Source organism: Panicum hallii, chromosome 7 (genome assembly GCF_002211085.1).
Source record: "Panicum hallii strain FIL2 chromosome 7, PHallii_v3.1, whole genome shotgun sequence".
Classification (NCBI taxonomy): domain Eukaryota; kingdom Viridiplantae; phylum Streptophyta; class Magnoliopsida; order Poales; family Poaceae; genus Panicum; species Panicum hallii.
The window spans coordinates 25,445,557-25,471,409 of NC_038048.1; the positions used below are offsets into that span (position 1 = coordinate 25,445,557).

At 44.6% G+C, this 25,853-nt stretch overlaps 1 protein-coding gene and 1 long non-coding RNA gene across 3 annotated transcripts; both read left to right on the top strand.

Moving 5' to 3' along the window:
• The first annotated feature begins 10,063 nt into the window (after positions 1-10,063).
• Positions 10,064-11,216, top strand: LOC112900336. The gene is made up of 2 exons (XR_003230188.1): positions 10,064-10,515; positions 10,793-11,216. It is a non-coding gene; the product is annotated as an uncharacterized LOC112900336 (long non-coding RNA).
• Positions 11,217-18,338: 7,122 nt separating this feature from the next.
• On the top strand, positions 18,339-22,250 carry LOC112899826 (short-chain dehydrogenase TIC 32, chloroplastic-like). Of its 2 annotated transcripts, none has more exons than XM_025968438.1 (8): positions 18,339-18,568; positions 18,990-19,221; positions 19,534-19,613; positions 19,877-20,030; positions 20,203-20,281; positions 20,757-20,841; positions 21,291-21,337; positions 21,941-22,250. In XM_025968438.1, exons 1-8 carry the CDS (start codon positions 18,457-18,459, stop codon positions 22,058-22,060), a joined length of 909 nt encoding a protein of 302 aa, XP_025824223.1. In that variant the 5' UTR covers positions 18,339-18,456; the 3' UTR covers positions 22,061-22,250. The 2 variants fall into 2 exon arrangements, with proteins under 2 accessions (XP_025824223.1, XP_025824225.1); XM_025968440.1 differs by having other exon boundaries at positions 18,340-18,568; positions 21,915-22,250.
• Positions 22,251-25,853: the final 3,603 nt, after the last annotated feature.

Sequence of the window (25,853 nt, forward strand, 5' to 3'; positions counted from 1 at the left end):
AGAGAATCAACCAACAATACATTTGAAAGAGAATGATCACTTGAGATTGAAATTGTACCAACTTCTTTGACTTTGCCTCGGCTATTGTCACCAAAGATAATATCACTATAGCCATCCACATTCTCATCTAGAGAGGAAAACATCTTTGGATCTCCGGTCATGTGTTGAGTGCATCCACTATCAAGTACCCAATGTCTTCCTCCGGACTTGTAGTTTACCTACAACAAAGAGATAACTCTTTTAGGTACCCAAACTTTCTTGGGTCCTTCAACGTTAGCAACCAAGACTTTTGGTACCCAAATGGCATTCTTTTTAGCACCATCTATAGGTATTCCAACAAATTTTGCACTAACATTGCCATTTGAATTTCTCATAAGAATGTAACTTGAATCAAAGGATATGACTTTCATGTTGGTGCAATTCTTCTCAACATGACCAACCTTCTTGCATTTTTCACAATATGACCTACCACTACTCTTCACAAAGGTAGTTTTGATTTGCACAAAAGACTTCTTCCCTTTCTTAGGAATATATCCAAACCCTTGCTTGTTCAAGGTGAACTTTTGACTTGCCCAACAATGATTAAACATGGCTCTACTATCATAGCACTTTCTCAAATCATTAGTCAAGCAAGTAACCTCTTTCTTTAACATATCATTTTCCATAATGAGAGATTCATTGCAAGATGAGTCATCAATTTTGGTGCAAAAAGAGCTAGTAGAACTAGAACCACAAGGTTTATCATCAATTAAGTCACAACTCACACCAATGCTCAATGTTGCTTTTCTTTCATGATTAAGTAGGGCATTGTGAGCTTCCTCAAGCTTCTCATGAGTTTCTTTGAGATTCTCATGTGAAGTCTTTAGCTCCTCATAGGAATCTTGAAGAGAAGAAAACTTCAACTTCAATTCCTTTAACTTGGCCTTTTCTTTAGTCATGAATTCATCGGCATCATTGAGCATTTCAACAAGATCATCATATGAAAGTTCATCAAGTTCATCATCTTGCTGTACCTTTGCACCACCCTTTGCCATAAGACAATGTGGTGTGGAGAAGAGAGATGGAGCCTCCTTGATGGCGATCCCGGCAACTCCCTTGGATGGCTTGTCATCATCATCATCATCATCATTGGAGCTTGCATCGGAATCCCACTCAACAAAATAAGCTTGACCATTCTTCTTCTTCTAGATGAACTTCTTCTTCTTCTTTTCATCATTTTTCTTGTCCTTCTTGTTCTTGTCATCTTTCTTGTTTGGACAATTGACACTAATATGACCCATTTCACCGCATTGGAAACAAGTCTTGTCCATAAAAGGATTTTTTCTTGATGATTGACCTTTCTTGCCAAAGTTCTTCTTGCTCATCATTCTATTGAATCTCTTGACAAAGAGAGCCATCTCTTCATCCAATTCTTCTTCTTGACACTCACTTTCTTCTTCCTTTTTGCTATCTTGAGCTTTGAATGCCACACTTTTCTTTTTCATGTCAATTTCTCCCCCATGAGCTTCATCTTGAGAATTCTTGAACATGTCATGTGAGAGAACTTCTCCCAATATTTGTGTGGGAGTTGCGGTCTTCACATTTGACCTTACAAGCAAGGTCACAATTGTATCATATCTTTCCGGAAGGCATCTAAGAAATTTGTGGTTGAAATCCGCATCCGGTACCTCAAATCCAAGTCCCTTGAGGTCATTCACAATGTCATTTAGCCGGTTGAACATCTCGGCTATACTCTCATCCTTCTTCATGGTAAATTCACTAAAATTGCCCTTAAGCAAATTTAACTTGGCCTCTTTCACACTTGATGTGCCCTCATGAATTTCCATGAGCTTTTCCCATATGTCATGTGCATTTGTGAGACTCTTGACTCTATTAAATTCAGTCACACCAAGGGCACTAAAGAGCACATTGACCCCTTGATCATTTAGTATCTCATTTTCCTCTTCTAGGGGTGTCAAATTTTTTGAGTCCAAAATGATATATCCATCATTTACCACTCTCCATAGCTTTCTACTCATGGCTTTGATATGAGCCGACATCCTAGTCTTCCAATAATCATAATTATTCCCATCAAAGAACGGTGGCTTCCCAACATGAATTCCATTATCACTAGTCATTGTTCTACTCCAAGATGGTTAAATCCGCAATTAATGGAGTACTTAGCTCTGGTACCACTTGTAGGATCAAGAACACCGACTAGAGGGGGGGGTGAATAGGCGGTTTAAAATTAAAACCAACAACACTAGAGAAATTTAATTAGTAACAAAAGAAAGCCCTATGTCATGCTACTACTATCTCTAGAAAGGTTTGCAACCTAGGGTGACAAAATACAATTCAAGCTCTAGTAAAGTAAATTTCTCAAAATAAAACAACAATTAAAGTGAGCAAGAAAGATAACCAAGCTTGACACACAAATTTATCCCGTGGTGTCGATGACTTGCCGGTCACCCCTAATCCACGTTGAGGTGGATTCCAAGAATCAACCGCTCCTCTTATCAAGAACCTCTTGATCTTGAGCCGGCTAGAAATAAGGAACCGCTCCACACCTCGATTTCACTAGAGTTGCTCTTCACCACTCCGGTAAGGTGAGCACAAAACCTCTCACAACCGAAATCGGGGCTTCTCAACAATCTCCTTCAAGAAGCTCCACGAAATCACCTTCTCCAAGCCGTCTAGGGAGCGGCAACTCCCAAGAGTAACAAGCCAATGATCCTTGCTTGAAGATTCCCTAGTGCCACAAAGCTCAAACTCTTGATGCAATGCACTAGGAAGCACTCTCACTCTCAAAAATGCAAATCCTTAGCAAGTGTGTGAGAGAGAGGGATGTCTTAGCACTAGAGGGTCAAGAATGCAGTCCAAATGGCCAAGAGCAAGACCCAAAGGCCGGGCATTGGGTATATATAGACATCCCATCAAAAACTAGCCGTTACAGTCTTTTCTGCGAGATCGCGGACCGTCCGGTTTCAAAAACCGGACCGTCCGCCGTTATAAACCAGAGAGTCAGAGAGCATTAAATGCGTGTCAGAACTAGCCGTTACAGCCCTGGCAGACCGTCCACGCCCAAGCGGCGGACTGTCCGCGGTTAAGAGTTCCACAACTCCAAAGACAAGACAGTCTCTGGAACAGACCTAAAATTAGCCAGCGGACCGTCCGCAGTTCATCCTAGAAGAACAGGCAGAGACAGCAATGTTTCTGGATCAAGTTATCAGAGAGCCCGCGGACCGTCCGCGCCCCAGCGGCGGACCGTCCGCGGACCAGACCATTTAGACAGACCAGAGAACACCCTTTCTGGAATGAAAGTGAGTTAGAGTGGCGGACCGTCCGCCCAAGAGAGCCGGACCGTCCGCCGGCCACAAGAGATTCCCACTAAACCTTCTGTAACGGAAGCGGACCGTCCGCACCCAAGGGGCGGACCGTCCGCGCTTAAGCAGACAGCTCTCAAACTTGTTCTTTTTCAAAACCCGACAAAGCGTAGTTAGCCCTCATGCATGCACTTAGATATTTTGAGCAAAATGGCACTAGAGACCCGTCAAGCACGAGTACATGACCCCTCTTGATAGTACGGCTATCTATCCAACAAATCCGGTCACTTATCATCCACTAAACACCTTGTGACCGGTAAAATTCAAAAGACCCTATTTTATACCTTTGCCTTGAGCCCAAGCTTTTGCTCATCGTCTCCAAAGATCCACACGTTCACAAATAACTCTCATTCATCCGTGGATCAACCTATGCTCATTTTCTCATAAGGAGTTGTTAATCCACAAACCGTTGTCATTAATTACCAAAACTCGAATTAGGGGCCTAGATGCTTTCAGAGTCCAATTATGCTCCTCTTTGACCCCTTCGTACCCATCATCTGTGGCAATTAACCGACAATGGCTTGCTACAATCTCTTGACCGGTCAAACGCTTGGGTGGACCCTTAGTAACGATTGTGTCCTTGCGAAAGACATCTCGTTGACTCCTGAACGGGTGATCATGAGACAAGAACCGACGGTGACAGTCAAAAAAGCAGAATTTGCCACCATATTTCAAACGAAAAGTATCTGTATCACCCATGCATATCGGACAACATAGACGACCGTGCGTGCTCCATCCCGAGAACATTCCATATGCAGGAAAATCATGAATAGACCAAAGAAATGCTACTCGCATATTGAAGTATTCCTTCCGACTGCTGTCATATGTCCTAACTCCATTCCACAAGTCTTGCAGCTCATCAATCAATGGTTCCATGAACATGTTCAAACGCTTACCGAGATTGTCAGGACCAGGTATAATGAGGGTCAAGAACACATACTCATCTTTCATGCATAATGATGGTGGAAGATTGTATGGAATTGTTATCACTGGCCAACATGAGTAGGGGGCAGCATTTGAGTTAAAGGGAGTGAAGCCATCAGTGGCCAACCCAACACGCACATTCCGAGGGTCACTTGCAAAACTTGGATCATAATGGTCGAGAGCCTTCCAAGCTGTACCATCAGATGGATGGCTCATGCATCCTGTATTATTACAAATTCCCTCTTTATGCCATCTCATATGTTTTGCAGTCTTCAGAGACAGGTACAACCGTTGAAGCCTGGGTTTCAATGGTAGGTACCGTAACACCTTAACGAGCACACTTGTTATCTGCACACTTCCATCCTTTTTCACCACCTTCTTGTATCTGCACTTCTTACAAAACGAACAGTACTTGAGATTTTCATTGTTCTTCCAAAATAACATGCAATTGTTCTCGCACACATGGATTTTTTGATACGGCATCACTAAACCAGCTAACAGCTTCTTTGAGTAGTAAAAATCTTTCGGGAACTTGTGAGGTTTCGGAAGCATGTCCGAAATTAAGTCAACAAGATCATTGTAACAACTTACTGAAAAGTTGTACTTGGACTTTATAGCCATTAACCATGTCACAGCAGCAAGCTGTGATAAAGTAGTGGCCCCATGTAATGGTTCTTTTGATGATGCAAGCAGACCAAAATATTCCGGTACCTCAGCAGCATTCTCAACCTGTTGGACAAAATCATCCATCATTGCATCCATCCTATCTTCGTTCTCCTCAAAGCTATCAACTAGGTTGTACGGCTCCTGCTCCTGTGACTCCCCATGCTCATACCACCTCTTATAGTTCGGCATGAAACCCCACTTGCATAAGTGACGCTCCATATCAATCTTGACTTAACGAGAACAATTCTGACACTTGTTACATGGACACTTTGCCAAACCACCACCAGGAGACAAGGAAAATACATGATCAACAAAAGCCTGTGTGTTGACCATCCACTCTCGCGTAGGTATTCTGTTACTTGTCCAACCATCATACATCCAACTTCGATCGTCTCTCATTTTCTCAAACAAGCTACTTCATAACGAAAGTGAGAAATATTACTTCATTAACCATACTAAGCAAACAATAATTATCTAGGAAATGTAACACAAATATTTTAAGAGTAATACAATTTAAGAGTAATACAAATAATTATCTAGTGGACAACCATGCATCACTAAGTTTAATAGTTATTCGGTCAGTTCAAAACTAGCAGCAAAGAGAACGGGCAAGCATACCTGTGGGCCGCGGTGTGCCGCGGGTGCCTGCGGCGGCGGCAGCGGGGGCACGGCGTGGGGCCTTGGCGGCGGTGGCGGCCGCGGGGGCGCGATGCGGCGGAGGCGGCCACGGGGCAGAGCCACGCGGGAGCCCGCGGGTAGAGGGCCTCGCGGGGCAACGGGATGGGGCGCGGGACGCGGGGGCAGGGGCGCGCGCGGGCAAGGGCGCGCGGGCGCGGGCGGGGCAAAGGGCTGCCGCGCGCGGGGGCGCATGGTGCACAGGCACGGGCAGGGGCGCGGGGCGCGCGGGCGCGGGCAGGGCGGACGGCCGCGGGCGGGGCAGCACGCGCCCGGGCGCGCGGGCACGTGCAGGGGCAGGGGCGCACGGGCGCGCGCGGTGGCAGGGCCGCACGGGCACGGGCAGGGCCGTGCGCGGGCAGCCGCGCGGCGCACGGGCACGGGCAGGGGCACGCGTGGGGGGCGGCGCGCCGCGGGCAGGCGCGCGCGGGCAGGGGCACGCGCGGGGTAGGGGCACGCGCGGGGCAGGGGCAGGGGCACGCGCGGGGGGCGGCGCGCCGCGGGCAGGCGCGCGCGGGCAGGGGCACGCGCGGGCAGGGGCAGGGGCACGCGTGGGCAGGGGCACGCGCGGGGCGGCGGCGGGGCCGCGGGGCCGGGCGGCGCGGTGCCGTGGGCCGCGGGGCGGCGCTGGGCGAAGGCGGGGACCGAGGCGGGCGGTGGGCGGCAAGGCGCACGGGGCGCGGGGGGCGCGGGGCGGCGGTGCGGGCGGCGGCGGCGTGGGTGGCGGCGGCGGGGCGGGCGGGCGGGCGCGGGGTCGAGCTGGGGAGCGATAGAGGAAGAAAGGTGTGAGTGTGGGGGTACTGCGGTAGTTAGGGTAACTTTATTTTCGTCGGCTTAGGTTAGCCGACGAAAATAGGGTCGTACTTTCATCGGCCTGGTGTTAGCCGACGAAAATAGGTCCTGTTTTTCGTCGGCTAGATGCTAGCCAACAAAAATAGCGACATGTTTTCGTCGGCCTTTCCGGGCTGACGAAAACAAGTCGTAATTTCATCAGCCTATTTCGGCCGACGAAATAAATTGAATATTTTCGTCGGCCGCCTATTTGGCCGACGAAATTAAATGTGGCCGACGAAAATGTCCTATTTTCCTGTAGTGATGGGTTGCACCATAACAAAAGGTGTGAACAATCTAGAATTTCATATCCCATATTGTAACTAAAATTCTTGATTAGTGCCATTTGTTAGGAAAAGAAAATGAAATTTCAAAGTGGCAAATTTACATATTTAAAATATGTGGTTCCATTTCATAATAGTAGGGCTGGAGAGCAGGTGTACCTAAATTAGAATGCAGCAAGACCATCTGGTGTATCTGTTGTATCTGTTGAAAACTTTTCTTACCCATATCGGGTCCATCGTACCCTCACCTGGACCCACCTGTCAGCGTGAAGAGAGGTGGGAGGAAGGATAGATCCATAAAAATTGTTGAGTTGGGGGATGTTTCTGCCCCAAACCAATTGTTTTTTTCACCAGCCGCGGTCCTACCCGCCCATCGCGTCTAAAATCACCGCTGGCCGACCGCCGTGGCACCTGCGCCCAAGCTCCCTCTCCAGCAACCCCGTCTCTACTCGACCGCCGCAGTGCCCTCGCCCTCTCCCTCGCCCCCACTCCTGCTCGCCCGTCCATCGCGCTGCTCGCCCTCAACTTCCCACTCCCCCATTGGCCACGCGCCCAGGAACGCACCACCAGGATGCATGCGTGGCCACCGGGATGCCCCTGCGTCGTGTTCACACGAGGCTGATTCTTCCCGGCCGGCCATTGCCACGGCATGACGATGGTTGGTCCTATCGAGCACGGCAGATTCTTCCCAGCCGGCCATTGCACTACCAAAGAAGTGACTATTCGTCTGCGTCCGTAAGACAGCCGGTACTAATGAAAAGACCTCAAGATGCCTAGAGGGGGCTGAACAGTCTAATCTGCAACTTTAAAACACTTTTCAAATAGTCAGTAACCCAAATGTCCGGATGCTCAAGTCTGGAGTTTCTGGATATTATATCTGGAATATCTGGGTATAAAAGTTCAGTGACAAACTATAGTATAGGAGCACGAAATTTAGATCGAGTAAATTTGCAAGTACCAGGGGTTCCTTCTAAGTGTTTCTCACAAGCTGGTTCAAGCTAGAAGCTTGTAAATAAGTAGATCAAACTCAAACCTTAGAAAGTTAGTCTCACAAGCAAATAGATAAAAACTTATGTGAAGAGTACACGGAGAGATAGAGATTTATTTCCTGAAGTTCACTCCCATAGGAGCTACGTCTCCGTCGAGGAAGAGTTCAAGAGACGGTGCTCAAGAACTCCTATGCTTCTCACCCAAGGGCGAGACCAATATTCAAGCCCAAGGTCACTTACTATGAATTCCTCCAAGAGAAAAGATGATTACAAACTTCCTGTGATGCTCACAACTTCAGCTGAGCATTCATGAGCACGCCTAGCCGTCTAGGAGCTCAAAACTCCAAGAGTAACAAACTTGAATCCACCGGCTTAACGAAGACTAAGTGCTCGAAAGGATGGAATGCAGCTCACTAGCACGGATTTCGTCTCTTGCAACACTCTCACTTGAATCCCTCAAGGAAATCTCTCAAGAAATGAAGAGATGAAGTGAGAGAGCTCCTGGAAGGCTTGTGAGGCTGTTCAGCTTGAAAAATAGGCAAGAGAGAGCTGGTTGAAGGGATATGGGGGTATTTATACCCTCACTCACAGAAACTAGCCGTTGGTGAAAGGGTACCCGGATACTCCGGCTATTTTTCCGGATACTACGGACATTATTCCCGGACATTCCGGACAGAGACCCGGAGACTCTGATTTTGGCAAAGACACTCTCAAAATATCATTTCAAAGTGGTTTTTATGGCTCACAAGTATTTGTATGGGTTCTCTTAAGCATGAGTTCTAAGTCAAAACCTGCACATCAAAATCTCTCTTGATAGTACGGGGTTCTTATATTCAAAAACAAAATAAAAGTCTACTCTTTAAGTAAATTTTAACCACCACTTTTTCACTTCCTTTTGAGGGGTCGTACTTCATCATATGTTTTTCTTGTTCAACTTTAGCACCTGCACACATGCTAGATAACGAGATTAAACGTATATGTGTTTTGTCATCTAAACACCAAAACCCACTTAGGGGCCTAGATATCTTTCAACTAACTTGCACATTTAGTACTAAGCCGTAAGAACAGTGCCCCGAGAAGCCATTTAGTACCGGCTGGAGCCGGCAGCCGGTACTAAAGTGCTCTACAAACGTTGGGGGGCAACGGCTAGACTCCCCCAGCGGCAACTTAGTACTGACTGGTGGCTCCAGCCGATACTAAATGGAGCTGAGGGCATTTTATACCGGCAGGCGGCTTCAGCCGATACTAAGTTGAGAGATGTAGCACCGGCTGGAGCCACCAGCCGGTACTAATCTGCCTTCTATATACCAGCACCTTTCTTCCTTCCTAAGCCCGAGCCAACCGTTTGACCCAGCTCGGGCTAGCTTCTTCTTCTCCGTAGTGTTTTAAAGAGGAGGTGCTGCCCATTTTTCTCAAAATTTGTGGGGATTTCACTCATCCAAGTGCTCAAAAGTTTAGCACCTTTATCCTCTCTTCTTTGATGGTTTTTATGCTTCATTTCATGCTAGGGAAATTTGTGATTTTTAGAATTAGTGACAATGAGCATGATTTTTTTTATTTCTTTGAGATATATAGAACGATGACTTGTATTTGAGAGAAGATATTTTCGATAGTTTACATGTGGCAAATGTAGAGTGATTTTTTTAATTATTTTCGAGTGACATGTGTAGATATTATTATGCTAATAATATTTTTCAAGTGGTTTTATTTGCCACGCGAATTTTTAAGTGTGCCACTATTGTTGATTCTTAATTTTATTTAATCCATAGAAATAGTTTTATGGTATGAATACAATTCGCAATTTGCAAATCTAGTTCTATTTCTTTAAACACCATTAATATTTTATAATCTATATAACTACTATTAATATATATAGGTAACTACTATTCTACGACCAACGTGTTGATTAATATTCAACATCTCGACGCTGCCGCCCACAGCTCCGCCAAGCGGAAAATAAATGCTCACCAAAACCACCAGCCAACCACCCCACGTATTAAAGGCGTAACAGCGGGTAAAACTGTAAAAAGATGTTCACCTCCAAATTCTAACTTTTTACACTCTCTCTTCATCATATCAATTTTGAGACACATGCATGGAGCAGTAAATGTATGTAAAAAAATAACTAATTACACAGTTTAATTGTACATCACGAGATGAATCTTTTGAGCCTAATTAGTCCATGATTAGATAAAATTTATCAAATACAAACGAAAGTGCTACAGTAACACTGTTGCAAAAAATTTGGAATCTAAACAAGGTCTTAGATAGACTATAAGAACGGTTCAAACTCTCGGGGATCATGCCATCAATAGCTCACAGCTGTAAAGATATGCACGGATTTTCCTCCCCTGATTATATCCCAATTAACTACCATCTTCTCTCTCCTCATCCCCCAGAGGCTCTAGCGAACTCGCTGGAGACACTCGACGCCGTATCCCACACACGTTCTCCCCCTCACTCCATCTATAATCAAGGTGCTCGCCGGAGCATCTTTGCCGGATGGGCATAGCATCGATTCGGTTGTATTCCAGCCGGTCGGGCTACTCCAACAACGCCGCCGCCTAGCCGGAGCCGGCAACCATCCAACTGGCCTCCGGCTGCCGAGCTCATCCACCGCCGATGTCGCCCAGCCAAAGCCAGCGGCTGTCCAACTGGCCTCCGGCTGCCAGGCTCCTCCAGCACCGTCGCCACCCAGCCGGAGTCCGTGGCCGTCCAACTAGCCTCTGGCAGAAAGCAGGCCACGCAACCGGCGGATGTGTGGGGGGAGCGCTCATATACCAGGTGAGTTTTACCACCCACATGCTTATTTGACCCCCCCCCCCCCCCCCCCCCCCAATGTTCATCTCCAGTAATCTAAGATGCAAATCCACCGTGAATTTTAAAACTGGCACGGTATGCTCACGTAGAAACCACATCTGATTCACCTGAACTACGTCTCATAGTTTCCTCTTCCATCGCCAATTGCCTAACAATAGAGCTGAACATGCATCAAATTTTTTTCACGGAATCAGTAGTACTAATCCGCAGGCTCTACTGATTCTTCTACATGGATTCACAGAGTATATTGAACTTGAAACAATCATGCGACCATGAGGTCACGCAGCGAGACAACAGCACGACCACTTCATCAGTTCACGTGAAGTCATACTACGGTGGAAATAATTCTGCAAGACATTAGTTACTTTTTTCTTGTTCTTGTAAGCTATGCACTACTGAAGCTAGTATGATGAATAATTGAACTAATTAATTTATTGTGCTCTAACATAATGGACATTCGGGCTTCAAGATACCAAACCTGAAGTTGGGGATTGCCATTGAAGTGGAGGAATAGAGGAAGGCAGTAAATTATAAAAACAAATTTATTTAAATATTTTGCTTCCCAATCAACTTGTCAAATGCTTACTTTCCTGTTGTACAAATAACTGTGATTTGTAAGATGCCATATGTATTACAGCAAATATTTACAGTTCATGTGTCATTCACTCTGATAGTACTTACATGGTCCATCTATAAACAAGTGTTTGGTTTTTAAGACCTTTAATTTGATTGTTATGGTCGTGTGCATCAAATAATTACTGCTTGTTATGCTTCAATCATTCCCATACTACCTTATTACGACTACGTTGCTCAACCTGCGAGGGGCTGGATCGATCATCCAGGTGGCCAATATATGAAAAGTACTCTTAGCATTAAAAAATTTACCCTCATCTTATATGCAAAATCATTCCTCCATAGTACAAAATTACTCATCTAGAACAGAATATTCTCTCGGATCTAGAAAATTTACGGTTGTAGGAGAAAATTGACAATTAAAATAATCTCATTGACCACATCTAGATTGATTTTACTGTTGCACGAACAAATTCAGCACCTTTTTACATCTCGCTTGCATGTTAGCCGCGTAGATTTTTCATAATATGGAGTAGTATTTTTATGCTTTTATAATAGTTCATAACTTGTGAATCATGTGACCATAAGGTTATGTCACACCTTGAAATTGTTGGATTTTAGGATATGATTAGCAAGAAAAGTAAGGCAATGATTTTCTCATAATTTTAAAATTTACTCAACATTTATTTTCTTGACAGGAAATTTAGTATAAGAAAAAAACAATTAGTTGTTTTTTCTAAATTAAATGAAGTTGTGTTGTTTATCTTGCATTCATGCTGAGTACATAATATTTTGGGTGAAAAATGAAATTAAAAATGAATTTAAAATATGATTAGGTTTCCTCTTAATCCCAGTCTTACTTATAATCCTAAATCAATTCTTAGAACTTTGTCTGGCCGAAATCTTTTCAATATCTAGCCAAACAATTCTACTTCTTTTTTCTGACCGCTACTCACCACCAATCACCTTCCTTCGTGGAGTTGGAGTTGTCCAAAAGTTTTTCTATGAGATGAGGGAGCTCACCAAGCTCGTTTTCCTTTCTTTGTCTCATCCTTTAGTTCCTAATAATTTCTCATTGCGGTCGGACTGATCGTTATATCACCATCCATTCTTTTTCCTCTAGCCTATCCGACACCCTAAGATGCCCCAACGAGTTTCCTGTTCTCTAACATTTCTCCCTCCAAACGGGCTATCTTTGTGTTAACGGGTTGAGCTTGTGTTGACCCGAACCCGGCCGACCCAACCGGCAAGTCCAACTCTTTTTCCCCGCTGTTTCTACTTCCCGTTGTTTTTCTTCTCGGTCCATGACCGACGAAGCCAGTTCGGCCCACACGAACCTATCTCGGCCTGACCCAACTCGCCCACCCCGCCCAATCCGCCTCCCCTTCTCCCTCTCTCTCTCTCTCTGTGACGCCCCGGACCCGCCTGTCAGCTGCTCCTCCTACCTCCGGCTGTCCACCTCCCCTGCACCACACACGCGCCGCCAGCCATTTCCCTCCGCACCTGCTCGCCTTTCCTCCCTCCTCTATTGCTCGCCATCACTGCTGCCATCATTGACGCCACCACGACCCCTTCGCCTCCTCTCCCACATCCACTCGGCTGATGCCATTATGGCCATCACGGCCGGCAACCGTGCATCACCGCCCCTCTCTCTGCCAAGTCTCTCCTTCAACCCTCCTCCGCTTATATAAAGCACCCCCGAGCCCCTGCCTCGCCGTTCCCTCGCTCCTGCTCCTCGCCTCCTGCTCCCTCTCCTCGCTCGTTCTATGTAGACTGCTGCCGCCCCTAGGCACACGAGCCCCAGCGCCGCGCCTCGCCCCTCCCTGCCCGCTTCCTCCTGCACCTCTCCTACACGCGTCCCTGCTGTGCAGAACCACCGCCTCATATTCTGCTCGCCGAGGACAGAACAGATCGCCGCCACCTCTTTTTCCGGCGAAATCCAGCAACCACGGTGCATCTCCGCCAAAGGTAAGCGGCGAAATGGGCTCCTCTCGACCTCCTCTCTCTATTCCCCCTCTTCCCCGGTCTCCCATGGCCTAAATCGCCAGAATTTCAGCAGGAAAGAAGCTTTTGTCCGCCAGCCATGGAGGAGATGGAGTTTTTGCGATCTAGCCCCTGCAAAATAATGTAATTCCTACAGTTTTCTTTGTATCTTGCGAAATCTACAGAACTCCGTAGATCTTTTACATCTTTCTAGTTCAGCCCCAACTCTAATCTTTTGCAGATCTAACCCTAACCTTTGCTCTTTTTGCGAGCACAATTTACTGTGTCTTGCGTATCTTTTCTGCTAGCCCTTCAAGTCTATAGTTAATCGCGACTAGGTCCTTATAGTCTTGTTTGTTTTGTAGAGTCGCTGTTTTAAATCCGTTTTAACCCGTTCCTTTTGCGTTAATCTTCTAAAATCCTAAGCTATCATTTAGTGGCGTTGTTGTGTCGTAGTTCCTACTTTAAAATTTAAATATAGATTTAGTTTAATTAATATTCTCTCATCTAAAAAGCTAATTAGATGTTTATCTCGATTTTCATAATTGATGTTAATATGCTTAATATCAACTTAAATATATTTTTAAAAATAATTTGTTTAGTTCATCACGAATGATAAAGCTATGCGTTTATATGCTCTCACAAGTTTTTTTCTAATTAATTTCTTAATTAGTGTAATTTGTACATAGACAACTATATATAAAATTTGACTAAGTTTTACCTCGTCTAATATGAGTTAATTGCAACAAGGGATAATTTATTTTAAATATACTTTACATGTGGTTTCTAACTAAAATAAATGAAGCTTATAGTTCTTTTATTTTCTTTTATAATTCAAATCTTTCGATAACTGTAGTTTTTCAACCTTAGTTCCGTTTTCAGCGTTTCTTGCGTTCGCATGATCCATAGAATCGAGCCATATCCTTTAGTATGCTCTTTTAAAGCCTTTATGTGATTGGTGTATTGTTCTTAGCTGCACTTATTTATTTTGCTTGTATGGTTGTGCCCGATGATTGCTTCAAGAAGGTGTGCTGTTCGAAAGCTTGAAGATCAAGAGTTTCAAGAGAGCAAGAGCTGAAGAGCAGTAAGAGTAACTTCCGTTGGAGAAGGCAAGTGACCCTAACCATCCTTCTATCTATGCTTATTTATAAGAATACAATAAATTAACTAGAACGTGGAGAACCATCCAAGAAAATAGTACAACCACGAGAACCATATGGCTCTAGTCTTAGCTAATTAATTAGAGACTCTAGTATAACCCGGTGCTCTAGGAAAGTGGGCTTTGCTAAGACACTATGCCCTTTAGGGAGGTTTATGCTCTGCTACTCCTCCGGGAACCTTAGCGGGCTACTTCTTATTAGGGAATCTTTTGTAAAGGCCTCGTAGCATCCCTATGCAATCACACCTTGGAAGTGTGGTATTGTGCCTAGCTAGCGTAGCATGGTTGGGTCCAAAGTTCTTCTGAACTTTTACACAACTTGTGGTGAAAGTGTACAACCTCTGTAGAGTGTCTAAAACTAATATATCAGTCGTGCTTATGGTCAAGAGCAGTCTGGACCCTCACATGATTATTAAACCTAAAGATGGATTTAAATCGTTATTCTAGTTATTTCTTGTGGCCTTATTGAGTACCAACCATAAGTGTACTCACCCTTGCTAACCGCTGCTCAGAAGAAGAAGGTGTGAAGTCTGCTGAAGATGATGCTGAGTTCTAAGCGTACAAAGCCTCCAGTTGTTTGCCTCTGAAGTTTGAAGCCTCTGTTTTCAGGATTAAGCGCATATCTCCGGTAGACTTGTAAGTATTTATTTATATTCTTTTACATGATTCTATTGTTGTTATTTACTAATGATGTCATTATATGTATGAAACTTGATCTTGACATAGATATAGGTAGCATTTGGTTTTGTTTTAAAACCGGGTGTGACACGTTATTACTTCTTTATGTTTGAAATGGTTTTTACGGTCGCCGCACCAATCCGGTGTGTTTTTACGGCCACAGGCGCTCGCTGGAGCTCCGCATGAACGTCAATCCAATCCGTTTTTACGCACTAGATGATGATCCATGCATACAACGTAAATCCAATCGCATCAGACATGTGTAGAATATCTTGTGACGCCAGCAAATCAGTGCAGCATTAAAATAGATGCGCAATACAGGTTGCATTCGATTTTTTCTACTGCACAAGAAAATGTAGTGATTTTACGGCCAGAGTGCTCATAGGAGCTCCGGTGGAGGCTCCACCTTACGCGCCGAATATATTATTCGGCTCGCAGGGAGCTAATTAGACCAGTCATTTATATATATAGGAAGGAAATAACTTATGTGACTGCTACGCATGTGAGTTCATCCACACATTTTGCGGTTCAAAGAGAATGACTCAACATGAATTCGATGTACGTAAAAAATTAATAACAATTTCTTTCATTTTATTCTGTACATGTATTGATTTAAAATAATGATGAGTGCACGCGACAGATTTGGCAATGAAAGAAGACCTCATCGAATCGGAAAGAGTAAGATTCAAGAAGCACTATGGATTCCTGCTGGATGAGGTCATAAATCCCTTTAAGAATTTTACGCCGATCATAGGATAATCGTGGATCAACTTGGTCCAAACAGGGGCGAGGATGACGATGAGTAATATTTGAAGTACTTGTAAGGAAACAACTTATATGGCTACTTGTAATATTAAAGTGTATATAAATTATATATATAATATATAAGTTTTGCTATACTACGTACGAATACAATACAAATATGGATACGAATATGAATGCTAGCTGTACACAAATGGATACGAATACGAATTCGAATTAAAACTAAAAAGAAAAAGAAATATAAGCAAACAAATAAAAAAATAAAGAATTTAGTACCGGCTGGTAACTCCAGCCGGTACTAAACTGTCGCCCCAACCATCCTGCGTGACGATGAGTTTAGTACCAGTTGATGTTACCAGCCGATACTCTATTTTAACTAATTTAGTACCGCCCAGGCTGTTGCGGGCGAGGAAGCGGTGGTAACCGTGGACTCCCGCCCATTACTGAAGCCTTCTAGCAGTGTTGCCAGCGGCAGGAAGCCCACTGAGGGGCACACCTCATGCGGGTGCTGCCCAGACCGCTGTCCAGTGTCCAGGCCGGCGCCGCCCCACGGCCATCACGGATGCTGCCCGCGCTGCCGAGCTCGACCCTCGCCGTGTTGCCTCGGCAGCTGCGGTGGTGCCTCATGGCACCATGAGCAGACGAGAGGTAGCTGCCTGGATGTGAGATGGATTAGGATTAGCTTGTCTGACGGAGAGCATGTCCTGCTGCTGTCTCTTGCTCTTGGCGTGAGTGTCCACCAGCCATAATCGGAGCTTTGATCAATCTTGGATTCTGATCAGGTGTGTCTCCATCTGCATGATGTTCTTTTTTTTAAGAATGCTTGAGGAAATATGACATGTTGATTTCACGCTTTCAGTATTGCTTCTAATATTGAGCACATGGTTGTGTTACTGACCAATATTATCAAATTAGGCACTGAACAACTGCCCACCACGGAATAAAACCATACTTTGAAAGATGTTATATTAAACATGTTAGTTTATGCCACTTAATTCTTGTAATTCATGCCCTCTATGGATCCTGGCTACCTTGACCCGTCAAAGCAACTCAGGTTCCGTGTGTTTTTTGGGCAGTGTCAGCATTGTCATCAAGGCGCGTGCAACGTATTCAACACTGGTGGACTCAACGTCTACAGTTAGGCAAATTTCAGGTATGATATTGAAAATACCCACCTTATTCCTTTTATCTTTCCCGTGATTATTTCCTGATTCCCAAATCCTCACCCCCTTTGAAAATCTGTATTTACCAGGTTTATTAGGTTTAGGTTTAAAGTGCTTCTCACACGGCCTTTTTTGTTAGCTCTGAAATCTGAATTGCATGCTTTCTCCTTAAAAATACCTCCCAATATCAGCATGATAAAAAAACTCAATTTTTTCTAACTTGAAATTCGTTTATAATATTTCATGATATCGTGCAGCTTTTCTAAAAATTGGAACTCAGTTTCTGCATCCTGAATGCAGCTAATCATATCGGAGAGGTCAAGCTGTACCTAACTTCATTTCTTGGTGCTGAGATGGCTGCTAGCCTGCTAAAGAGGTTTTCTGCTTGTCTAATCAGGATGTTCTTAAATTGTTTTGTTAGGCTTCACAGATTTGTTAAGATACTGAGTTTGATTTGTACTTGTGGAGCTACCATGGATCCCGGATTGAGTGAGTGGACGCGCTCCGGAGCCAGCCGCATTACGACACGCATCCTGTGCTCACAAGGTGGCAGCACGCAGCAGTTTCCGTGCTCTAAGGTCGTGATCGACTGATCGTGATCCACTTTGGCATCCTCGGACTGCATTGGCATCATAGCTTCAGAAAAGATAGAACGAAAAAAATGTTATGAATAGTATATAGCTCAATTCGCAATTCCATTTGCATTTTCAAAGAAGAGGATATCTTTTTTGTTGAGGTTTGGCGGGTACGTATGAGACTTAATGCCTATCAGTCAGAGATCAAAATCAATTTCATTTGTTTTTATTTTTGAGAATTAGAAGAGAATTGATTATTCCCTCTTCTGAATGCTTTCAGGTTCTGAAGATTTCCCAACTCATAACAAGTGGGGTTATGGCAGCCATTGAATCAACTATGATGCAATTCTAACTTTTTTGACATTTCTTGCTTCTGAAATAAAAAGATCTAGATTCAATAAAAGTTAAAGTTTTGCAACATTATTTGACAAATTTGGCAACTATTATATGTGTTGTAATAATATAAAACATGTACTCAATAAAAATATTTTTTAATGCGTGCGTGTACTTAGTAAGGTATAACAAAGCTCTATCCTAAACCCCTCTTGAACCAAAGCTTAGAGGCTGTTTGGATCCGGAGATTAAGTTTTAATTCAGATCACATCGAATGTTTGGATGCCAATTAGAAGAACTGAATATGAACTAACTATAAAAATAATTGCATAAATGAAGACTAATTCACGAATCTATTAAGTCTAATTAATCCATCATTAGCATATGTTTATTGTAGCACAACATTATCAAATCATGGACTAATTAGACTTAGTCTCCATTTAAATAGTTTTATAATTAATTTTTATTTAATACTCCTAATTACTTATAATTAGTGTCCAAATTGATGTGATGGGGGTAATCCAAACGACTCCTTAGTCGACCGAGGACCAAACTGCCCCCGCCCTTCTCTCCCACCTGCTGGCTACTGCAGAACTTCGAGTCTGCGGCTGCAACTCCACATCGCAAGGGCCAGCCGACACGATACGGTCGCCGCCTGCCCGGGGAACGAGTGAACGACATGTGGGGCCTACCTCGGGGGAGGAAGAGCCCCTCGGGGTTCTCGCCGTCGTCCACAGCGGAGGAGGTCACCGCCGGCATCGACGGCTCCGGCCTCGTCGCCATCGTCACCGGTCACTTACTGCTCCCTCCCTCTCCTCGCGAGTCGTCGCAACCAATTCTACTCAGCCTCTTTTAGTAGCCGTATCTGCCTTTCGATTCCTTCTGTGACACTTGATTTGTTCCTCCTGATTATTGACTAGTTCTAGGGGGATGAATCGTTTCTGTTAATTCGCACATGATCGTTGTGATTATTATTACCTCTCCTAGTCCTAGTCGCTTCTTGCCAAACTCACTGTACCAATACTAGCTTTTTGGGCAAAATAAATTCGTACTATCAGTCTATCGGACTGTCAGGACAGGCCCGGAGTTCATCTTCCTTATGTATTCTTTTCATGATTAATTGTGCTCCAGTTCATACTCAGCTACTCAATTCGTGCTGCTTTCTGGAATTTCAGTCGAGACTCTCTTGATAGAAAAGCTTCTTACATACAGGCGCATCCAGTGGGATTGGAGCTGAAACATGTAGAGTTCTTGCACTGCGTGGCGTGCATGTCGTGATGGGGGTGAGAAATCTGTCCACTGCCTCACAGGTGAGGGAGAAGATTGTGGGACAAGTCCCCACGGCCAAGATTGAGATCCTTGAGCTTGACCTTAGCTCAATGTCATCCGTGAGAAGATTCGTCGACAATTTTGATGTGCTGGACCTCCCACTGAACATTCTTGTGTAAGACTATGCTGTACTGAGATACACTGGGAAATCTTGATACTGTGGTATGGCATGTCAGAACATGAGCGATATGCTGGGCTTTAAGGGCCAGTTCATAGGGAGGGTTGCTTTGTGAAATTTAGGGTCAGATTCAAACTTAATCTAAGTCATAAGGATTTCAATCCCAGTTCTAGCTGTACAACTAGGATTAAGAACTGCGTTTTGGTACCCATGTTCGTTCACTAACTCTTTACGCATCTGCTGCAAAACGTATTGTATTAAACACTTTTTGGTACCATCCAGACTGATTCAATTGCGCTCTGTTTCAAGTAATAATGCAGGGATTGCATTTGTTCCTTTCAAGCTTTCAGAGGATGGCATTGAGCTGCATTTTGCAACAAATCACCTTGGTATGCCACACTTGTGGTGCTACTCTTAGATAACCCTTTGTATGAAATCAAAACGTAATTTTTTTTGACAGGAAAAATGTAAACTTTTTTACCCTGCTGTTTTGTTCCTCAAGGAGAAAAGCAAATTTCTACAGTTTCAGTTACTTGAAGGCACAAAGTAAATTCTATATGAAATAAAATTGTTCGACCGCTGATGTTACTACCCATGCTTCTTAGTTAATGCAAAATTTCAGGTTTCATAAAGTAAGTGTCCTGTTGTGCAGGACATTTTCTACTGACTGATCTTTTACTTGAGAAGATCAATGTTACGGCTAAAGAGAGTGGCATAGAAGGAAGGATTGTGATAGTTGCTTCTGACAGCTACAAGCATTCATATCGAGAGGGAATTCGTTTTGATAAGATCAATGATGAGTCTGGGTACTGTTTCTACCTATACTACATTTTTTCTGTCATTTTCCATGTCCATCACTTTTAACATGTTTTATGATTCATGCCAACTTGAATTTATTTGAAAAACTTCATCACAGAATATGAAGTCTCTTTTGTTTTCATACATCACAAGAAATTGAAATCTTGTCTTTGTTGACAGCTATAACAGCATATTAGCCTATGGCCAGTCCAAGCTTGCAAATATATTGCATTCAAATGAACTGTCTAGCCACTTGAAGGTACCCATTCTTTATTTTTCTCCTTCAAATGATTAAGCTGGACATGCTTTTTGTTGGTCTGGTGTTTCTGTTATGGGCTTATTTTATTCAAGAGGGGAGGGGAGGTGGAGGAGGCGACCGGCGGAGGCAGACTCGGTGCACAGCAAGATAGGAAGAGAGAAAGATTTAGGGTTTTCCCTTTTTACTTTTTTTTAGTTAAATGATAACATGAGGCCACAATCACATTTATAGTCAGCTTCCCAAAGGATATACTTCCATATTTAGAAATAATTTCTTGTCTTACTGATTCTTGTAACTTGGCGATGACGTATCGTAACTACCATCAAGGCCGGCTTACTGACTCTTCATCCCTGTTTGACAATTGGTTGTCATGAACATTTATAAGTGTGGAACAATGAAATGGGGCAGATTTGAGATAGCACCATCTTTTAACAGCTTTACATACTTGATTGACTTTAACTATATCTATGGTCAGGAACAAGATGCAAAAGTGGTTGTCAACTCCCTTCATCCTGGAGCTGTTGTCACCAACATTGCACGCTACTGGGGTTTCCTAAATGGTGCGGATATATCAGATTAATTTAATCCAGTTCAGTCCCTTAACTGATTTGCATGGTTAACTCACCCAATAATTATGAATATTCACTTATTGTATTATATCTGGTTAATATTTATACTATGGTAAGCTATTTGAGGTATTTTGCATTTATAGTTTGATGCAAATGTAAAAGCTCTGGTTTTAACCTGGTGAAGGTGTACCCTTATTTTATTGAGAATGCCCTGTTTCTTTCAATTGCATCAAGAGTATCTCAAGAATTTTCTTTTACTATGTGCACATATATTGACATGACCATAAAGTTTTGTTAAGGCAAACTGGCATATTTTTCCTGTAGGATCATCTAATCTTATTTTACTGTGTACACCCATGGTTTCTTTAGCTACATTTTATTTGTACTTTTACCTGGAAGCTAAATTACTACCTTTCTCTCTTGTGTTATCTTTATCTCAGGTCTTCTTTCCTCACTTGGTAAATTTGTACTAAAAGGTGTTGAACAAGTAAGTCTGCGATCATGATCTATCCCTTCATAAACAAATGTGGATGCGTTCTTTTCTCCTGTATGGAGCATTTGAATTGGTGTATTTTACCAAGCACAAGCATTGGCATTCATACCATTTCTGTCACCAACCTAAAGCTGAGAGTGTACATTGTCCTGTTTACATAGTATAGTTTCGATTATCTTGTCCCTGCTCCAGCCTTAAGTGTACATCCTCTGCCAGTGTCAACTTTTAGTTAAGTGGTGCACAGACCTGGATGTATGATGCAGTACTTTATCATAAGAAATATTAGTAATTTTGTAGTACAAAGATGCAAATGCTTTTCATGTTTACAAAACTAAAGGTGCTGCAGACCATGAGTTATTTAACAGTTATAACCTGATCTAGCAATGCATCTCTCAAGGTTCTCTGCTTGCAATTAGCAGTACCACTAACTCTATAATGCTTGATGTGGATGCACCATATTTATGTCAACATAAAAGAAGAAACAACTTGTGCTCCTGTTCCAGTGTCTAAATGTAGTCTCTTGAACGATCTTTAAATCCCATGGAACCACTATTTAATCCTTCTGCCACAGTGTGTTATCTGGCATTGCATCCTCAGGTTGCTGGAGTCACGGGCAGTTACTTTGTGGATTGCAATACTGTTCAACTGAAATCTCATGCCACCGACAAGGAGCTCGCCAAACGACTCTGGGATTTTAGTATGAGCCTACTCCGTTGATTCAAATTGGTATATAACAAATGTGTAGTATTATTTCTGAAAACAGAACCATGTAAAGAAATTAAAATAGTAATGCTATGTCTTCACAGATTTGTACAAAAAAAAATGTAAAGGGTGTGTGTACGTTTGGCAGAAGATCTAGATTCCAAATGAATACATGGTTACATGGGTACAAAGTTACCCATCTATACATCGTAAGAACAGCCCATTTTGCAGTCGGTTTATGTGACATCATCGATTAATCCATCAAGATGAGAGTTAGCACGTGTTCGTCTTTTGACACTTTTGACACGCCACGTGCTAATCCACATCTAGAGGCGTTTGACCAATGCAAATTCACATAAAACGAAAGCAAATTCGATAGTCCCGGTATATGCTACACAATGTGTCCAAGATCAAGTGTACACATACCATTTACAAATACATATTTTGTCAAAGAACCACGGAGCAATTTTAGGCATTACATAAGTTCAACATTTAAATATTACAAGTTCAAGACATAGGAGGTTCATGGAATAAAAAATGGTTCAAGCTTCAAATACAAGCTTTGGGCTCATGAATGACATAATAGAGATATGAAGTTAAAGTTTAGTGCTTCAACATGCTCTCACAAAATATAAACTACGCATCAGATAAATCGATAAAAGTGCAACAAAGTAATGGCGTTTTACTCATGGGCACCATTGCGGCCACAACAACCTACTCCTCCCCCGCGCTGGAATCGGCGGGGTAGAAGTGGCCAAAAACAACTTCCGGCTCACCTGCAACTTAGGTTAAAAAGCAACATGAGTACAAAGGTACTCGCAAGTCTTATATAATTATATTGTCGGTGTTTCGTACCGCCGACTAGTGAATTTGTGTTTGTGCGTCTAGCTCGGATGGTGTGCAAGAAAGACACAGAGGTTTATACTAGTTCGGACGGAACGTCTTTGAGCTGCTCGTGTTCTTGCATTGGTTTGCAGTAGGGGTTATAAACGGACGAGAGAGGGAACGGGCTCCCAAGTCTCTGGTGGCGAAGTGCTGTGTGAGTGAGTGAATGTTGTCCAAAAATCCGTGCCCCTTATGAGGGTCCTCCCCTTCCCTTTTATATGCCAAGGGGTAGGGGTCGGATACACGAGAAAGAGAGAGAGAGAGAGAGGTCGTCTTGATCCCGCTTTCCCTCCTCCCAATGTGTGGTCCCCACTAGTCCTATAGATGATGATGTGGGTGTCCCTGCGCCGCTCCCTAGCACGACGTGCGTCTCAACAGGGCGGGTGATACGGGCCCCCCAGCGTGTTTGGTGGGCAACATGCGCCCCAAAAAGATGAGAGGCGTGAGGCCCCAGCGCGTTTTACGGCTTGACCTCCGGTGTGGCGGACGACCAGGGCTTGTGGGAATGGCCTGTCCTCTCCAGGGGTCATGCCGAGATACATCCTTACCTGCCCTCACGCTAGAGGTTTGACACCCGGCATGACTTGTCATTCCATAAGACCCCAAGGCCCTTATCATTCCATGAGACCCCAAGGCCCCAATCCTTGCGGCGGGTACGGTCAAATCCATTCCCTCAGGGTCGGGCGAAGCAGAGCTCTTCCTCGGGGTCGCACGAGGTCGACCCCACGCCCTCAGGATCGGGCGAGGCGGGGCTTCTTTCACAGGGGTCGGGCGAGGCCATACTCTCATCCTTGGGGTCAGGCGAGGTGGATCCCGTCCTCTAGTGGTCGGGCGAGGTGGCTCGTGCCCTTCTTCTGGGCTTGGTATTGGGCCATTGGTGCCCTTCCTTCTGGTGGGCCATCAGTGGCCATGCGACAGCCTTGACTAGGCTGAGCCGCATATTTTGGGAGAGCTAAACCGTAATTAGCTTCCTAAGGAACATACTTTTGGGGGGTCCATGATATTTGCCCTCGATAGTAGCCCCCGAGTCCCTGCGCGGCTTGGTGAGCCATGCTGGGGCTTCGCTTTACTCGGGCACCGAGTCCCACGCCGGTCCGGACGCGTACCCGATCTTGCATCTAGGTTGACGTGACTCGGGTGGGTCTTGCCCCTATCAGGCTCATGTGGGTGCGCGCGAGCGCACCCATTGGGTGTAGCCCTCGAGCCTCTGTGCGAATCAGAGATTCGGGCAGAGGGTCCTGCTGATGTGTTTGCCTCCGTGCCTTGATTGACGTGACCGATGAGAGCTCCCTCTCTTCCTGTCTCACGTGGGTGCGCGAGAGCGCACCCATTAGGTGTAGCCCCTGAGCCTCTGGGAAAATCAGAGATTCACGCAGAGGATCAGTTATCTTGTCTGAAGGGTACTCTGCAGCGACGCCTTGGTTCAGGCGCCCTCTCATCAGGTCTTGTCTCTGTCGTCTGCCGACAGTAGCCGGTGACAGCCCCGGCGGTCGTCGAGTTGTCCGGTGCGGGCTTTCCTACTGCGCCTATCCTTTGCTCGCCTCGGGGCTTGTATGATGCCTGTCGCTCGCTTCCATCATAGCCTGCGTCTACCTGCCCCGTCTTGTCTCGTGCTATCTCATCAGGCCCGCAGTCGTTGATAGGAACCGAAGCAGGTGGGCCTTTTTAATGCTGGCTACTCGGTTTTGCCCATCCAGCCCCACGGCAACGCCCTGCCCTAGCGCAGCTATAAATAGCAGCGCTGGGCTTCTGGTTGTTTCACCAAGACCAAATGGCAAAGCCTCTAGCAATGCTTGGTAGAACTAGGCCTCCTAGAGCCCGGGTTTGGCTTGTTCGAGCCGGACCCTGGTCCCTCATTGTTTGCTATTAGTGTATTGACTGCGAGCGAAAGAGCATGAGGAAGGAGAACTCGAGCGTCCAGATCCTCGGCTTCGCCTTCGTGGGGCGGTTGCCTTGGTTCAGGTGCTGGTTCCTCACGAGGGCGGAGGCAGATTCGCCGCTCTTCGTGAAGTCACTCGGTAGGTGGCGGCTCACCTGCAACTCCCTACTTCCTTCCCGTAGGGAGGTGGGGGCGAGCCTTTCCGCACCTACCTTGATTTCGCGAGGGACTGCCGGCTCCGCTTGGTGCCACACGGCCTCGCCGAGCTTCTCTCTTTCTCATCCTCCCCGCTACCGTTGCTGGAGCCGCTTCGTGGTGGCTGAGGTGTATGTCAAGGCAGCACGAGATGTACGCGTCGACGGCCGCGTACAAATCCTGCTTCCGAGATAGCTTCACTGTTAGGGGATGGACTGCGACGCGGTTGTCCATCCCATCTCAGCCCTTGCTGAAGAAGACCTCATGGAAACTTTCAGCGCTGCCTTGCGTGGTGGCGCTTAAGCCAATGGCCAGCTACCTCCCATGTCCAAAATTGTCACACCCTAAAATATTTAATTTTAGGATGTGACTATCTCTTGCAATGTGTTCATCTATCAATAGGATTTTCTGAGAATTTTAAAGATTTTTTTTCTGGCAATTATTCTATTTATCCGAGAGCTAGAACCATTTATTTTATTACTTGGAAAGCTCTAAATTTCTTTTTTTCATGAGTCCCAAATATTTTATTTGGATTCCTCGTGTCCTAAAATTACCTCCCGAGATTCCTCGAAAATTTTGGGATTCTTCCGGATATATTTTTCGTGGTTTGAAATATTTATCTGGACTTTTCTAGATTTATTTTAAACTTGAAAATATGTTCTGCAAAATATTTGCATTTTGATTTTTCATCGCAGTCGGGACCCGCCGTATCTTTTTGTATATCCTTTTAACCTTATCCTCTCCGAATCTTTAAAATGTCCCATCAAGCTCCCGATCCTCTAACTATTTTTCCCGATCAAGTCATGCTCGAAAACGACGCCTCGTGGCTCGTCTTCAGTGTTTTTCCGA

Excerpts from the sequence above, each read along its gene's own strand:
- LOC112899826 (XM_025968438.1), top strand. The coding sequence starts at position 18,457 with ATGTGGGGCCTACCTCGGGGGAGGAAGAGCCCCTCGGGGTTCTCGCCG. Across the intron at positions 19,222-19,533 it reads CTCCCACTGAACATTCTTGT|TAATAATGCAGGGATTGCAT; the intron begins GTAAGACTATGC and ends CTCTGTTTCAAG. Across the intron at positions 20,842-21,290 it reads CTACTGGGGTTTCCTAAATG|GTCTTCTTTCCTCACTTGGT; the intron begins GTGCGGATATAT and ends TCTTTATCTCAG.